At 47.8% G+C, this 16,351-nt stretch overlaps 1 protein-coding gene across 1 annotated transcript in view; it reads right to left on the reverse strand.

Annotated features, from left to right (window-relative positions):
• Positions 1-16,129, reverse strand: part of TMPRSS2 (transmembrane serine protease 2) — a 28,905-nt gene extending 12,776 nt beyond the window's left edge. The window contains exons 1-6 of the mRNA XM_081573638.1: positions 16,070-16,129; positions 13,416-13,638; positions 7,480-7,566; positions 6,679-6,792; positions 4,025-4,151; positions 2,773-2,883 (exon numbers count right to left, since the gene is read on the reverse strand). Coding sequence (XP_081429764.1) covers positions 2,773-2,883; positions 4,025-4,151; positions 6,679-6,792; positions 7,480-7,566; positions 13,416-13,638; positions 16,070-16,084 — 677 coding nt within the window. The 5' untranslated portion in view covers positions 16,085-16,129. The remainder of the gene's footprint in view (positions 1-2,772; positions 2,884-4,024; positions 4,152-6,678; positions 6,793-7,479; positions 7,567-13,415; positions 13,639-16,069) is intronic.
• Between the last annotated feature and the right edge of the window lie 222 nt (positions 16,130-16,351).

Here is a 16,351-nt window from a genome sequence, read left to right on the forward strand (position 1 = left end):
TTTGGCATAGTCAATAAGGCAGAAGTAGATAATTTTCTGGAACTCTCTTGCTTTTTCGATGATCCAACGAATGATGGCAATTTGATTTCTGGCCCCTCTGCCTTTTAAATCCAGCTTGAACATCTGCAAGTTCATGATTCACATATTGCTGAAGCCTGGCTTGGAGAATTTTGAGCATTACTTTGCTAGTGTGTGAAATGAGTGCAGTTGTGTGATAGTTTGAACACTCTTTGGCATTGCCCTTCTTTGGGATTGGAATGAAAACTGACCTTTTCCAGTCCTGTGGCCACTGCTGAGTTTTCCAAACTTGCTGGCATATTGAGTGCAGCAATTTCACAGCATCAGCTTTTAGGATTTGAAATAGCTCAACTGGAATTCCATCACCTCCACTAGCTTTGTTCATAGTGATGTTTCCTAAGGCCCACTTGGCTTCCCGTTACAGGATGTCTGCCTCTAGGTGGGTGATCACACCATTGTGGTCATCTGGGTCATGAAGATCCTTTTTGTACACTTCTGTGTATTCTTGCCACCTCTTCTTAACATCCTCTGCTTCTGTTAGGTCCATGCCATTTCTGTCCTTTATTGTGCCCATCTTTGCATGAAATATTCCCTTGGTATCTCTAATTTTCTTGAAGAGACCTCCAGTCTTTCCCATTCTATTGTTTTCCTCTATTTCTTTGCATTGATCACTGAAGAAGGCTCTCTTATCTCTCCTTGCTATTCTTTGGAACTCTGCATTCAAATGGGTATGTCTTTCCTTTTCTCCTTTGTCTTTAGCTTCTCTTCTTTTTTCAACTATTTGTGAGGCCTCTTCAGACAACCATTTTTCTGTTTTGCATTTCTTTTTCTTGGGGATGGTCTTGATCACTGCCTCCCGTACAATGTCATGAACCTCTGTCCATAGTTCTTCAGGCACTCTATCAGGTCTAATCCCTTGAATCTGTTTGTCACTTCCACTGTATAATTGTAAAGGATTTGAGTTAGGTCAGACCTGAATGGTCTAGTGGTTTTCCTTAGTTTCTTCAGTTTAAGTCGAATTTGGCAATAAGGAGTTCATAATCTGACTGACAGTCAGCTCCCAGTCTTGTTTTTCCTGACTGTGTAGAGTTTCTCCATCTTTGACTGTAAAGAATGTAATCAATCTGATTTCGGTATTGACCATCTGGTGATGTGCTTGTGTAGAGTTTTCTCTTGTGTTGTTGGAAGAGGGTGTTTGCTGTGACCTGTGTGTTTTCTTGGCAAAACTCTGTTAGACTTTGTCCTGCTTCATTTTGTACTCCAAGGCCAAATTTGCCTGTTACTTCAGGTGTTTCTTGACTTCCTACTTTTGCATTCCAGTCCCCTAAATGAAAAGGACATCTTTTTTGGGTGTTAGTTCTAGAAGGACTTGTAGGTCTTCATAGAACCATTCAACTTCAGTTTTACTGGTTGAGGCATAGACTTGGATTACTGTGATATTGAATGGTTTGCCTTGAAAACAAACAGAGACCATTCTGTCGTTTTTGAGATTGCATCCAGGTACTGCATTTCGGACTCTTCTGTTGACTATGATGGCTACTCCATTTCTTCTAAGGGATTCTTGCCCACAGTAGTGGTCATCTGAGTTAAATTCGCCCGTTCCAGTCCATTTTAATTCACTGATTCCTAAAATGTCGATGTTCACTCTTGCCATCTCCTGTTTGACCACTTCCAATTTACCGTGATTCATGGACCTAACATTTGAGATTCCTATGCAATAGTGTTCTTTACAGCATCAGACTTTACTTCCATAACCAGTCACATCCTCAACTGGGCATTGCTCCTTCTGGAGTTGTTTCTCCACTGATCTCCAGTAGCATATTGGGCACCTACTGACCTGGGGAGTTCATCTTTCTCTGTCCTATCTTTTTGCCTTTTCATACTGTTCATGGGGTTCTCAAGAATACTGAAGTGGTTTGCCATTCCCTTCTCCAATGAACCACATTTTGTCACAACTTTCCACCATAACCGGTCCATCTTGGGTGGCCCTACATGGCATGCTTCATAGTTTCATTGAGTTAGACAAGGCTGTGGTCCACAGGATTAGTTTGCTTAATTTTGAGATTCCTCAAAAGACTAAAAATAAAAGTGCCATATTATCCTGCAATCCCACTCCTGGGCATATACCCAGACAAAACTATAATTCAAAAAGATACATGCAGCCCAGTGTTCACTGCAGCACTATTTACAATGTCAAGACATGGAAGCAACCTAAATGTCCACTTATCGATGAGTGTATACAGAGGATGAGGCGCATGTATACAATGGAATACTACTCAACCGTAAGAAAAAATGAAATAATTCCTTTTGCAGGAACATGGATGGACCTAGAAATGATCACACTAAGTGAAGTAAGCCAGACAGAGAAAGACAAACGCCACATGATATCACTTATTTGTGGAATCTAAAACATGAAACAAATGAATTTACCTATGAAACAGACAGACTCACAGACACAGAATCAGACTTGTGGTTGCCAAGCAGAGGGAAAAGCAGATGGACTTTAGCATCTGAGATTAGCAGATGCAAACTATTATATATAGGATGGATATAAACAACAATGTCCTACTGTATATCACAGGGAACTATATTCAATATCTTGTGATAAACCATATAGAAAAGAATGTGAAAAAGAATGCATATATTTGTACAACTGAATCACTTTGCTGTTTGGTGGATATGAACACAACATTGTAAATCACCTATACATCAATAAAACAAATTTTTAAAAAACGAAATCAGCAAATTAAATACCTGTGGTAGAGTTTTTTATAGAGATCGATATCGTTGGCACTTATGTTCAGCTTCATAAAGCTTGTGGCTCCACTGTCATCTGCTATTCCTTGGCTAGAATAAAAACTATTCCTAAAAAAAGACAGAAAGTCTTACTTAAACTAATAGTTTTGCTGTGAGCATTTGCAAATCCTATGCTATAGGTATATCATAGTATTTCTCTTATACGACATGCGGGTTAAGAGTATTTTGGAAAACAAAAACACAACTTCTAATTAAGTGACACCACATTATAACCATCCAATAACCCTGAAGTGTCAAGGGAAAGTCCTCTATCAGTTGTGTTTCGAATCTAATCTGGATCAGGATAAAAAAGCAGTAAGAATATAGACGTGTGAGGACGTACAATGTAACAAAACGTATAATGTAACCACACGTCAAAATGCTCCCCATAATAAAATGTAGACCCTGAACCGTGATGAGACAATCCTACATCATTCATAGTGACACACGCTGCAACTAGGGGGAGAGTGGCATTTGGAAGTAGTTCCCTAGCTAAGATGGCAACTTTCTTATCAAGTGGTAATTCATTCTGAAAATTGGCATAGGGGGAACAGGCTAGAATTGCAGAGAAGCCACATAGGGACCCCCCCCCCCCCAAGGAAGAGAAGGTGGCAGTAAAATGGCACAGCCTCTCCCTGGGAGGTCGGACTGGCAGGCGTGTTCTGATGAGTCCCTGGCTGGAACCTTCTCTGGTGGCTACATGCAGGATGTATTCTCTTACCGATAAATCCAGTGATCAGCTCTCTCTGTTCAAATGCCCCCAGTGCCTCCTGCACTCCTGCAGTGAAGCTCTCACAGATCTGTTCCTTCCGACCTCCCCTTCAGTCCTCCCCACTGGCCCCCCACCTCCAACCCCTACCCAGAAGGTGAGCTGAGTAAGGCTTCCACCTTGCACTGGGGTCTCCTCAGGAAATGCATCTCTCAAGGCCTTCAGCCAGCACCCAGGACCCTGATGACCTCGGCGCTGGACAGCCCCGAGGAGCCAGGAGCAGATGGAGGCCCCGGAGGTGGGGCTGGGGGCGGCCAGGAAGGGGCTGGAGGGTTTGGGGCACTTGCTCCCCTGCCCACTCCCTGGGGCAGCTTTGGGAAGAAGACAGAGGTGTGCGGTGTCCGTGGGCTGGCACTCGCGGGAAGGGGCAGAAAGAAGCACAGATTCTACGCTTCTGTGCCTGTCACCATCACCGGGGAGGACGAGGGGCTCAGAACTCACCGGTAGCCCATGTCCTGGCAGGCCGCCCTCCCGTAGCTCTCACTCCAGTCGTCCTGGCACACAGGGTGCCAGGACTTCCTCTGTGCCGAGTACACCTGAAGGATGAAGTTCGGTCCATAGAGGCGAACTGCAGGAAGGGAGGCTCCGGTGAGTCCCAGACCGTGACCTTCATCCTGTCCTCACGCCGGCCCCTTCCTCCCCAGACACAGAGGCTCCAGAGGGGTGGAGCTGGGCACCCTCTGCCCAGCTACACACAGGAGATGCCCAGAATCTAGCCTTTCCTCCCAAAATGTGCCCTTCACCAAACAGAGCTGAAAACAGGTATTCAGACAAAAATGAGCCTCGTGCACACATGTTCATGAGAGCATTATTCACAGGAGCTGAAAGCGGGCAACATCCAAAAGTTCATCACTGGAGCAACACACAGAATGCAGTCCTTGTTTACAGTGGAACGTTATTCGTCCATGAAAGGGGATGAAACACTGACAGGATACCACAGGCATGAACGTTCACACATGATTGATATTCTCTTGAGTGAAAGAGGCCGGGCAAAGGTCCACACACTGTAGGACCCCATTTCTATGAAACATCTGGAGAAAGAAATCTATGGAGACAGAAAGCAGATTAGTTGTTGCTTAGGGCCTGAATCCGGGCTCAGGCCGCTGTGGAGCAACCAGCCTCGGTCTGCTCATTTCCTGATGCTTCCATGATGAGCGATTCCATCCACCATGTGAGTGGATAAACCAACTGTAGGGGCATCCAGACAGTGGAATATGATTCAACCCTAAAGAGAAATGAGCCATCAGGCTGTGAAGAGACATGGAGGAAACTTAAGTGCACCTCAGTCAGTGATGAAAGAAGCCAATCTGAAAAGGCTACATACATCCTATAGGATTCCAACTCTACGACACTTGGGAAAAGGCAAAACCACGGAGACAGTAAAAGGATCAGTGGTTTTCTGATGAGAAAGTGGTTTCAAGACGGGGGGTGAGGGGCTGACAGGTCCAAGCTTCTACCCGTGGCTCAGGCTTTGTGGTGACCAGCGCCCACAGGAGCCATTCAGGAGCCACCCAGAATCGCTTCATTGAACAAAAGACCCTTCTATCACCCAGGAAATGACAAGGGCCTTAGGAGCTCGGTGTCAGGAGCTGGGGTCAAGGACCAAATACCAGAAGAAAAGATGCACCAGGTGGTCTCATCACTTGAAAATCACCATGGTCTCAGGAGCCCTGTGCTGGGAACGGGGGTCAGAGACCAGCACCTGTCCTCTATTTAATCTCACAGTGTATGAGTGTATGTGTTAGTATCTGTGAGCATGAGACTGTGTGTGAGTGTGTTACGTGAGAGTGTAAGTGAAGTGGTAGGTGAGATTTTTCACTGCATACCCTTAGCTACTTTCTGAACTTTGATCTATTTGAGGACATTAACTCTTACAGTATTTAAATAAATACAACTTCAACATTAAGAAGAGAAAGTCTTTCCAGGCAACATCATGAGTTGGTCTTGCTAGAGTTATTGACACGTGAGTGGACACAGGTATTAAAACATCAAACACCATTCCATCCAATAGAGTAACCACGTCTGCTCAACCTCAGAAACTCTCTACTTTACTTAAGAAAATGGTGACAAATATACTATCACCCATAAAGGCAAAGCACTTTGTGGACAGTTTGCAGAGTGAGTGAGTCTGCCAAGTGTAAATCCTCTCCTGTAGGTGAGAATTCCAGGAACTCCCAGTGCAGGGGAATCCACGAGCAGGACAACAGCGTCTCATACAGGTGCCCTGACCTGGACTTGGGGTGAAAAAGAGAACCATCGCCCCAGGACGGCCACAGAAGGATGGACAGCTCTGGGGTGGAGCACAGCCTCTGTCTGCATCACTTGCACTCAAAGTTAATGGCTCCCAGAGCATGCAGCAGGCTTTGGGTACAGCCTTCAGCAGATATCAGCACAACCCTCATCCTCAGGCATCATTTTCCCTGCTACACCTACTTTGTGTTCAGTTGCTCAGTCATGTCTGACTCTGTGTGAACCCATGGACTATAACCCGCCAGGCTCCTCTGTCCATGGGATTCTGTAGGCAAGAATACTGGAGTGGGTTGCCTTTCCCTTCTCCAGGGGATCTTCCCGAACCAGGGACCAAACGCATGTCTCTTGCATCTCCTGCACTGGGAGGTGAATTCTTTACCACTAGCGCCACCTGGGAAGCCCACAGCTACTAAAAAATTCATGGAAAATAAAAGCAGAAGCAGTGTCCACTCTGTGACAACAGACATAGACCACCCGAAAGGCAGCTTCCTTAAAAAACACAGAGCCCACTCCCAACTTGATATTTTAAACAGTTTGCTGTTTTAGTGACGTTTTAGTCACGTCCTGTGGCAGCCGGGGCATGAATGTGGCCTGGCCCTAGGCTGTGGTCTCCCATCCCCTGGCTATGTGACTCCAGGTGGGAGCTCGCCCCCTCTGAGCCTGTCTTCTCATCTGAAAACTGGGCTCAGATGCAAGGTTCAGCCTCCAGGAATGGAGTCGGTGATGGAGGGACTGACGTGCGGGATACAGGCCTGGCACCGCGTGCCTGCCTTGCTGCAGCCTCTGTGGGGGCCACCCGGTGCCCAAGCCAAGCGGCCCCTCCCACAAGCAGCGCTGCCACTCACCACAGCGGTTCTCGTCCTCGCCACTGGGGCAGTGCAGGATGCCATCACACCAGAGAGAGGGGCTGACACAGGTCCCGGGGGAGCCGCACTCCATTCCTGAGCACTCGTCCTCCACTTGTAGAGAAACAAAGGGAGACGCCCATCAGGCTGAGAAACCAAGGAAACCCCCAGCCCTCGGAACAAGAGACAGCAAGACATCTCTCTCTATTTTAAAAGGAAGGGATGGGTCCTTGCCGACAGCATATGTCAAAGGAAGCAGGGCTGGCCACAGCAATGGTGAATCCCCCAGGTTTACTACTTCTGGTCAGAGTCGGATCCCTAACCTGGGATGTGGACAGCAGTTCCCCATGCCCCTGCCACACAGGCGAGTCCTGTGACCCATGAACCCTGCCCCAGGCTGCTGGAGGAGACCTGGCTGTGGGTACAGGAGCCCCCAGGGAGGGCAGGCCTCCAGCCACCACCGTGCACACTGAAATGCAGGAGACAGGTGTGCCCCCGAGGTGAAGGTGCTCACAAGTGCCAGGCCACACCCAGTGTCCTAAAGCACAGGGTGAACTCAACGTGCTTCTCCCCTATGTGTCAATACCACACGAAGGACGTGGGATCTTGACAACCCCCAGACGAGGAGGAAGTATGCCAACGAGACTGGCAGCTTCCAAGAAAGGTTATCCAAGCATCTCGTAGTCAAACAGGAGGAAAGAGATGGGAAACTTCATGAGGGGCTGGGGGTGGGCCCCCGGTCCAGACAGCAGGGCTGCTGAAGGGCCAGCACAATGCAACTCGGCTCTGGCCTGCACTTACTGTACTTCCAGAGGAGGACAGCGGCAAGGATTGCTCCTGCCAGCAGGGCCGCCAGGGTGAAGGTGATGCACAAGGCTTTCTTAGTCTCTGCAGGAAAAGAAGTGAGTACACAATTTAGTCACCTGCTTTCTTAGAAGTTAAGACTCTCAAATTTCATGCACTACTGTTATGGTATATCTTATCAAGGAATAATAATTTGGTATACACTTAAATTGGGCTTCCCTGATTGCTCAGTTGGTAAAGAATCCGCCTGCAATGCAGAAGACCCCGGTTCGATTCCTGGGTCGGGAAGATCCCCTGGAGAAGGGATAGGCTACCCACTCCAGTATTCTGGCCTAGAGAATTCCATGGACCGTATAGTCCATGGGGTCGCAAAGAGTCAGACACAACTGAGTGACTTTCACTTACTTACTTACTTAAATATTATTCAGCCATAAAAAGAATGAAATTGAGTCAGCTGTAGTGAGGCAGATGAACCTAGAGCCTATCATACAGAGTGAAGTAAAGAGGAAAACAAATATCATATTTTAAAACATATATATGGAATCTAGAAAAATGGTACTGATGAAACTATCTGCAAGGCAGGAATAGAGATGCAGACATAGAAAAGAGACTTGTGGACACAGTGGGGGGAAGGAGAGGGTGGGACAAATTGAGACAGTAGCATTGACATAGGAGAAGGCAATGGCACCCCACTCCAGTACTCTTGCCTGGAGAATCCCACAGATGGAGGAGCCTGGTGGGCTGCAGTCCATGGGGTCGCTGGGAGTCGGACACGACTGTGTGACTTCACTTTCACTTTTCACTTTCACGCATTGGAGAAGGAAATGGCAACCCACTCCAGTGTTCTTGCCTGGAGAATCCCAAGGATGGCAGAGTCAGGTGGGCTGCCGTCTATGGGGTCGCACAGAGTCGGACACGACTGAGGTGACTTAGTAGCATTGACATATACACACCACCGTGTGTGAAATAGCTGGTGGGAACCTGCTGTGGAACACAGGGAGCTCAGCTCAGTGCTCTGTGATGACCTAGAGGGCTGGGATGGGGGGCTCAGTGAAACGGAGGTTCAAGATGGAGGGGACATATGTATACTTGTGGCCGATTCTCACTGTCGTACAGTGGAAATTAACACAACATTGTAAAGCAATTATATTTCAATTTTTTAAAAGTGACTTTTCTCTTTAGGAACATATCCTGTGAGGCCTTATTTCTTCCATAGAGTTGAACTAAAGTTAACTTTTTGGAGAACCAAAGCAGGAAGCCTCGATATAAAGCAAACATACTCCGAAGTTAAGCTCTTAAAAAAGTAAGATAGTCTTTTGGTCTTAAGATAGTCCAAAAAATGATGAATGCAAAAAATTGGCTGAATAAAGGAAATATACCTTGCCCCAGTAATTTCAAGCATAAGCAAAATAATAATAACACTCCCCAAACTGTCATCTCCAGGGACTTCCTGGCTGTCCAATGGTTAAGACTCCAAGCTTTCAATGCAAGGGGCCCAGGTTTGATCCCTGGTTGGGGAGCTAAGATCTTGCATGCCACAAAACACAGCCATTCTCTCATCTCCACATCAGTGGTACTCGAGGCAGAGAGAAAAAAGCCTCTTCCTCAAGGCAGTTTAGGGAATGGATGGGCCAGAGTCACACTGACTCACTGACTCACAGTCACTGGCCTCATGTGGCTATTTTCACTTTAATTAATTCTCATGTTAAATGATATTAAATCATTCTGTAAATTCAACTGCTTGACAGTCCCACGTGGCCAGTGGCTGCCGCGCTGGACCATGAAGGGGAAGGACAATCTATCACTGTGGGAGTATCTACAGGGAAGCACTGGGGTCGGCCCCCCAGGTCTGAGGACGGGAGCTCTGGGCTCATGTTTCAGCTAAGAAGACAAGCTGTAGGACAAGGTCACCAGCGTTCTCTAGTCAAAACAAACCAACATGCCACTGTTGGTCAGAGTGTAAGCCACAAGTCGTGCCAAGCTTCAGAGTAAGACGCCCACCACCGCCACCCCCAGCAGTTCCTATGCAGAGAGCACCCTAGGGCCGGTGCTTCCCTCGGGAGATGGGCGGGGAGGCAGAGGAGAGGAGAGCCAGGGCAAAGGCTCTTATACAACCTACTACTCCTTAGCGCCTACAGGAGGACACCGGGCTCCAGAGGTGGAGCCCATGCGAAGGCCCTGCACCCCACCTGTGCCCATTTTTCCTTCCAGAAGTCCACCAGACCAAGAAGTCCAGTTTCTGGACTCAACTGAACCACTGGATCTGGGCATGAACCCTCACCCCTCATTTTGTTACCACATTCTGCAAATTCCACAGTCTGCTCAAACAGGCTTAGGAATCACCTGGGGAGCCTGTTACCCAGAGATTCTGACTCAGCTAGGGGAGAGGAGGCAAGTCTCAAACCTACAGGCTCCTGGGCGAGGTCACCGCCGCTGGTCTGAAGACTGCCATGTGACACCAGCCACGTGTTATCAGGACTTGGTTCACAGTGAATGTGCCTGGCAGCAGGCAAGGTGGGGTCACCAATGAGGCTCAGGGGAAATTCCAAATGGTCAATTTGATCCATCAGTAAAGGGTGATTTCTTCCTTTGGGTGACTTCCCTTTGTGTCATAGTATCCAAGATAAGATACTGTGCCTGGTGAGTAGAAGGATGTTAAACCAGGCATCATGAACCTCTCCTGGACAGGGTGGCAACCTGCCCGGCTCTCGCTAGGAGTGTGAGCAGTGGGGGCCCCAGATGTCACTGCTGGTGGACAACTATTTCGGGATCGGTGTCTGGTTGATCAGACTGGACTGGGTGCTGGTTTGCAATTGTACCTATTTGGGTGTAGGTACAACTGACTAACCATTTGTTGTTGTTATTGTTGTTCAGTCCCTAAGTCATGTCCAATTCTTTGCAATTCCATGGACTGCAGCATGCCAGGCTTCCCAGTCCTTCACTATCTTCTGGAGTTTGCTCAGACTCATGTTCATTGAGTTGGTGATGCTATCTAATCATCTCATCCTCTGCCACCCTCTTCTCCTCCTGCTTTTAATCTTTCCCAGCATCAGGGTCTTTTCCAACGAGTTGGCACTTCATTCACATCAGGTGGCCAAAGTGTTGGAGCTTCAGCTTCAGCATCAGTCCTCCCAATGAATATTCAGGGTTGAATTTCTTTAGGATTGACTGGTTTGATCTCCTTGCAGTACAAGGGACTCTCAAGAGTCTTCTCCAGCACAATTTGAAAGAACCAATTCTTTGGCGTTCAGCCTTCTTTATGGCTCATCTGTACATGACTACTGGAAAAACCGTGTGTGTGCGTTAGTCGCTCAGTCGTGTCCAGCTCTTTGCGACCCCATGGACTGTAACCCTCCAGGCTCCACTGTCCATGGGATTCTCCAGGCAAGAGTACTGGAGTGGGTTGCCGTTTCCTTCTCCAGGGGATCTTCCTGACCCAGAGGTTGAACCTGGGTCTCCCACGTTACAGGCAGATTTTTTACCGTCTGAGCCACCAGGAAAGCTTCTGACCATATGGACTTCTGTCAGCAAAGTGATGTCTCTGCTTTTTAATATGCTGTCTAGGCTTGTCATAGCTTTCCTTCCGAGGAGCAAGCATCTTCTAATTTCATGGCTACAGTCACCATTCGAGGTGATTTTGGAGCCCAAGAAAATAAAATCTTGTCACTGCTTCCACTTTTTTCCCCTTCTATCCACCATGAAGTGATGGGACCAGATGCCATGTCATAGTTTTTTAATGTTGAGTTTCAAGCTAGCTTTTTCACTCTCCTCTTACCTTCATTGTTATCAATTGTTGATGTAGCCCTTCTGTGACCAGTGTCAACTATTTGCCTCACAGTATTGTTGACCTTCAAGCCTCCAAATCCCGAATGCTAACACGTGTATTAAGGTTCAACGTGAAAGACCTCTTGCTAAAACAAACAAAGCCAGGAAGATAAAATGCCCCTTGTACTCTTGCTGAGGGTCTCTTGCCTTTGTGCTATTTAAGTCACTTGCAAAATATTGTCAGGCTCTGACAGGCTACATACTGCTGCATGATTCCAACGCTACACTCTAAGAAAGACAAAATTACAGAGACAAATCAGTGGTTGCCAAGAGTTAGGGAAGGATGAGCTAGACCAAGAGGGGCTAAGACCAGTGGTCCTCAGCCTGGGTACCATGGACATCTTGACTGGGTCATCCTTGGTGGTGGTCATTCTGTGCACTGGAAGATGTTTAGCATCATCACTGGTACCTACCGAGCAGATGCTAGTAGCAACTCCACGCCAGTTATAGCAACCAAAAGTGTCTCTGGACATTGGCAAATGCCCCGAGGGTCAAAATTACCCCATTAGGAGCCACCAGTCTCAATCTAACAACCACCACCAAAAAGACATCAGTGCAGAGACAAGTGATTTCTTGAACCAAGACGAACTGATGGAGGGAAAGAGAACCACACAGGAAAGGAGTAGGAGTAATTAAGGAGAAGGGATCACAAAGGGGTAGAAAACACAGGAATGGAAGAGAGTAGTGGTGGGGAGAAGGAAGGATGGAAGAGCCATCTGTGAAGCATGAGGGAGACAAAGGAAAGGACAGGGACAGAAATACAAGAGTGACGGCAGTTGGGAAGAGCTAGGGGGGTCTGAGGAGAGGAATCTTCAAAGGGTACAGATATTACCTGATGCCATTGTTTATGGTGTGTTGTTGGCACACGGAAATTCACCCTGTCATAGATCTTTAACTGTGTGAGCTGTGTGTGAGGGTATGTGTATCTCACAAAATAAAATAAAAATGTTATCAATGAAAATGTTCCTTGGGCCAGCCCCTGTACTTGCTCCGTGCTCATGTAAGTTCTGGCTGTCCTAGTCCTGCCTGGGCAGTGCTTACCACATCAACTTGCCTGCATTACAAGCTAGGGGAGGGGGCACAAAGGGAAGGGATCTGGAGGGAAAGAAGATAAGATGCAATGCAAAGAGAACAGACAAGGACTTCCTTGGTGGTACAGAGGTTAAGACTCCAGGCTTCCAACGCAAGGGGCACGGGTTCAATCGCTGGTCACGGAACTAAGATCCTATGTGCAGCGTGATGGGGCCAAAACGATTAAGTAATTACTTAAAAGTTTGAATTATTAAAAAAGAAAACAGACATGAAAGACATGGAATTAAGGTGGTGGGCAGAAGACACACCACCTGCAGTCCCTCACCCTCTCCATGACCCGCTCAGGTCTGCCTACAAGATCCTTCAAGCTGTGAGAAAATGTTGCAGATGCTTCTGGGTGACAACCCCACCAGCCACTCCCTTCACTGAACACAGAATACTCAAGCACCTTGAACGTGACTTGTAGCATCCAGGAAATGGGTACGTAGAGAAAGATTGTTACTTCCTGCACTGGGGGCTTACATCTACTCAAGATAATACAGTGGTAAACCATGCAGACAAGAAGCAGTTCAGAGAGACTGGGCTGGAAAGACCATCCTGGGTGGTACAGGCCAAGCTGGTACAGGAGCGTTAGTGGGAGATGAAGGTCTCAGCAGCTGTGTAAGTGTTCTGTGTGCTCAGTCGTGTTCAACTCTTTGCATCACCATGGACTGTAGCCCGCCAGGCTCCTCTGTCCATGGGATTCTCCAGGCAAGAATACTGGGGTGGGTAGCCATTTCCTCCAGCAGGGGATCTTCCCAACCCAGGGATCAAATCCACCACTCTGGCATAGCCTGCATTGGCAGTCAGATTCTTTAACACTAGCGCCACCTAGCTAAGGGGCTCCCAAAGGCCCCAGGGAGGTGAGAACCAAGGTCCACAACTTTGACACAGAGATAGGGAAGGGAAAGGCATGCACACCAGCCCTGCAGACAGAGGAGAGCTGGCACCAAGCTGGTGGGGGCAGAGGGCACACTGGAGAAGGCAGACCCAAAACTCGGTTCCATTAGAGAAAATAAAAGCAAAAAGAGTCCTACTTGAGGTGCACGCTGTCCTGGACGGAGGTTTGGGCTGCCTGTAGATGACAGGTGTCGAGGCGTGCGTCTGAACCCTTGGGGTGTACTGGGGCACCATGGGTGGGTAGTACTGAGCAGGGTACACCTCATAAGCAGGGGGAGCCATGGGCGGCTGCTGAGGGTACAAGCTTTCCGGCTGGTATCCATGGTTCTCATAGTAAGGCCCGACACCTGGTGATGATCCCTAAATGATTAAAAAGAAGATGAATGATACAAAGCCGTAATTATTCCAAAGCTTAAAGAAACATTCCATGGCACGCAGTCAATTCATGGGGAAAGCACTGCAGATTCTTATGTGAAAGTGAAACTCTTAGTTACTCAGTCATGTCTGACTCTTCGCAATCCCATGGACTGTAGCCCGTCAGGCTGATATTCATGGAATTCTCTAGGTAAGAATACTGGAGTGGGTTGCTGTGCCCTCATCTAGGGGATCTTTCCAATCCAGGGATCAAACCCGTGTCTCCTGCATTGCAGGTGGATTCTTTACCCCTGGGCCACCAGGGAAGCCAATTGGAGATATAGTGTTCTACCAACTAATTTTTGTGAACACTTCATGTAGAAAGTGGTAAATCTTTTCTTGAAAACATACTTTCTAGCTTGTCATCTGCCTTTTAATTTTGGTTGCTTATTGTTGTTTTTCTTTTCTTTCTTTTTTTTTCACTTCTCTCCTCCTCTTATGCCAACTTAAAATCTGCCCTCTCCAAACCCCGACCCCCCAAGGCCACTGGGGACCCCAGGAGCCTGTGAACTTGCTCTGCTTCAGACCCACTCCTGCCCCATGGACCACCCACTGGCCAGGCCACCCTGGGAGCCACACCTGCCGTCTTATCCAAGTGTCCACTTGCAACGCTCCTCCCCACTCAGTAACTCCTCCCCTTGTTCCTTGCTGACTGAGAGCTCAGAGAGGACTAGGATTCTGAGCAGAGGAGACTTAACGCTGAGAATTTTAAATGAGGCCTCCAGGGCAGCGTGGTTAGAAAGCAGTAAACCAATCTTGAGTTTAATAACTCACCAACGTGCCCCTTCCAGCGTCCAAAGATTGCACCCAAGACCAGAGCAGCAACAGAAAGGGAAAACAGAAGGTAATCTCTCATCTAAATGGGGAAGCCAGAGGCTGAAAAGCAGCACAGGCATCTGGTCTCCATCTGAAGCATCTGAGAACGCGCTGACCTTCCCAGGAAAGGTGGCAGCGGGCATGGCGGTCTGACCCTGTGAGTTCCTATACTGTGGGTTTGGAATTTTAAAAGGATCCAATGAAAACTATCAAATACAGGGACAGGGCAAGCAAAGGTCTGCTTTCCAGATAAAAGAGAGATCTCTGTTGTCAACCACAACTTTTACTAACCTGAATGTAAGATGATAAGTGAGATGCAATGGGGAAGGTACAGCCAGTCAGTCAGTTCAGTCGCTCAGTTGTGTCCAACTCTTTGCGACCCCATGGACTGCAGTATGCCAGGCTTCCCTGTTCATCACCAACTCCTAGAGCTTGCTCAAACTCATGTCCATCGAATCTGTGATGCCATCCAACCGTCTCATCTTCTGTTGCCCCCTTCTCTTCCTGTCTTCAATGTTTCCCAGCATCAGGGTCTTTTCCAATGAGTCAGTTCTTCGCATCAGGTGACCAAAGTATTAGAGTTTCAGCTTCAGCACCAGTCCTTCCAGTGAATATTCAGGACTGATTTCTTTTAAGATTGACTGGTTTGATCTCCTTGCAGTCCAAGGGACTCTCAAGAGTCTTCTCCAACACCACAGTTCAAAAACATCAGTTCTTCAGCACTCAGCTTTCTTTACGGTCCAACTCTCACATCCATATACGACTACTAAAAAAACCATAGCTTTGACTAGACAAACCTTTGTCAGCAAAGTAATGTCTCTGCTTTTTAATATGCTGTCTAGGCTGGTCATAGCTTTTTGTCCAAGGAGCAAGAGTTTTTTAATTTCATGGCTGCAGTCACCATCTGCAGTGATTTTGGATCCCAAGAAAACAAAGTCTGTCACTATTTCCATTGTTTCCCCATCTATTTGCCATGAAGTGATGGGATTGGATGCCATGATCTTCCTTTTTTGAATGTTGAGTTTTAAGCCAGCTTTTTCACTCTCCTCTTTCACTTTCAACAAGAGGCTCAAATGTAAGGTACATTTGTATCCAAAGTGTGGGGAAGGGGCAGGGGGGTGTTTCAGGAAGGGGGTGACCAGTCCTTTGCTTCAGCCATGGCCTCTCCCAGGCTGCCAGTATGTGAGGCTACACTGTGCTCTGCTGGCCATTGGCGTCCCAGGCACTCTCTTTTAACTGGAACAGAATCTTCCTGCAATGTGGGAGACTCGTGTTCAATCCCTGGGTAAGAAAGATCCCCTAGAGCAGGAAATGGCAACCCACTCCAGTATTCTTGCCTGGAGAATCCAATGGACAGAGGAGCCTGGTGGGCCACAGTCCATGGGGTCACAAAGAGTCGGGCGTGATTGGGTGACTAAAACATACACACACACACACACACTCCTTCTCACCACCATCCTGAGTCTGTCCCCACATCTCACCCCTGCCCCCTGTGCCACTGGAAAGAGCAGAAGGAACCCAGGACAGGGCAAGGCCAGGGAGGTAATGATTAACCACTTACTGAGTTTAAAGCCATCCTGATGTTATCAGCAGCATCGGGTAAAGGGAGGTATTTGGAATGTTCGAGTTGACCTAGAGGAAAGAACGACAGGACTGTTTTGTTTCTGTACCAGTGAGTTTGCTGGAGATGAGACGGGAAAGAACCAGAAGACGTCCTGGGTGGCAGTCACCTCTCACCACAACCACGGTGGTTCTGCCCGTTCACCTTCACCTTCACCTCATCACCTGCACCCACAGCCGCCCATCCTGAAGAAGCCGGGGAGCAGTTACAACCTGCTCGCTT

The sequence above is a fragment of the Giraffa tippelskirchi genome, chromosome 2, assembly GCF_054371585.1.
Source record: "Giraffa tippelskirchi isolate mGirTip1 chromosome 2, T2T-mGirTip1v1.2.pri, whole genome shotgun sequence".
Lineage (NCBI taxonomy): Eukaryota > Metazoa > Chordata > Mammalia > Artiodactyla > Giraffidae > Giraffa > Giraffa tippelskirchi.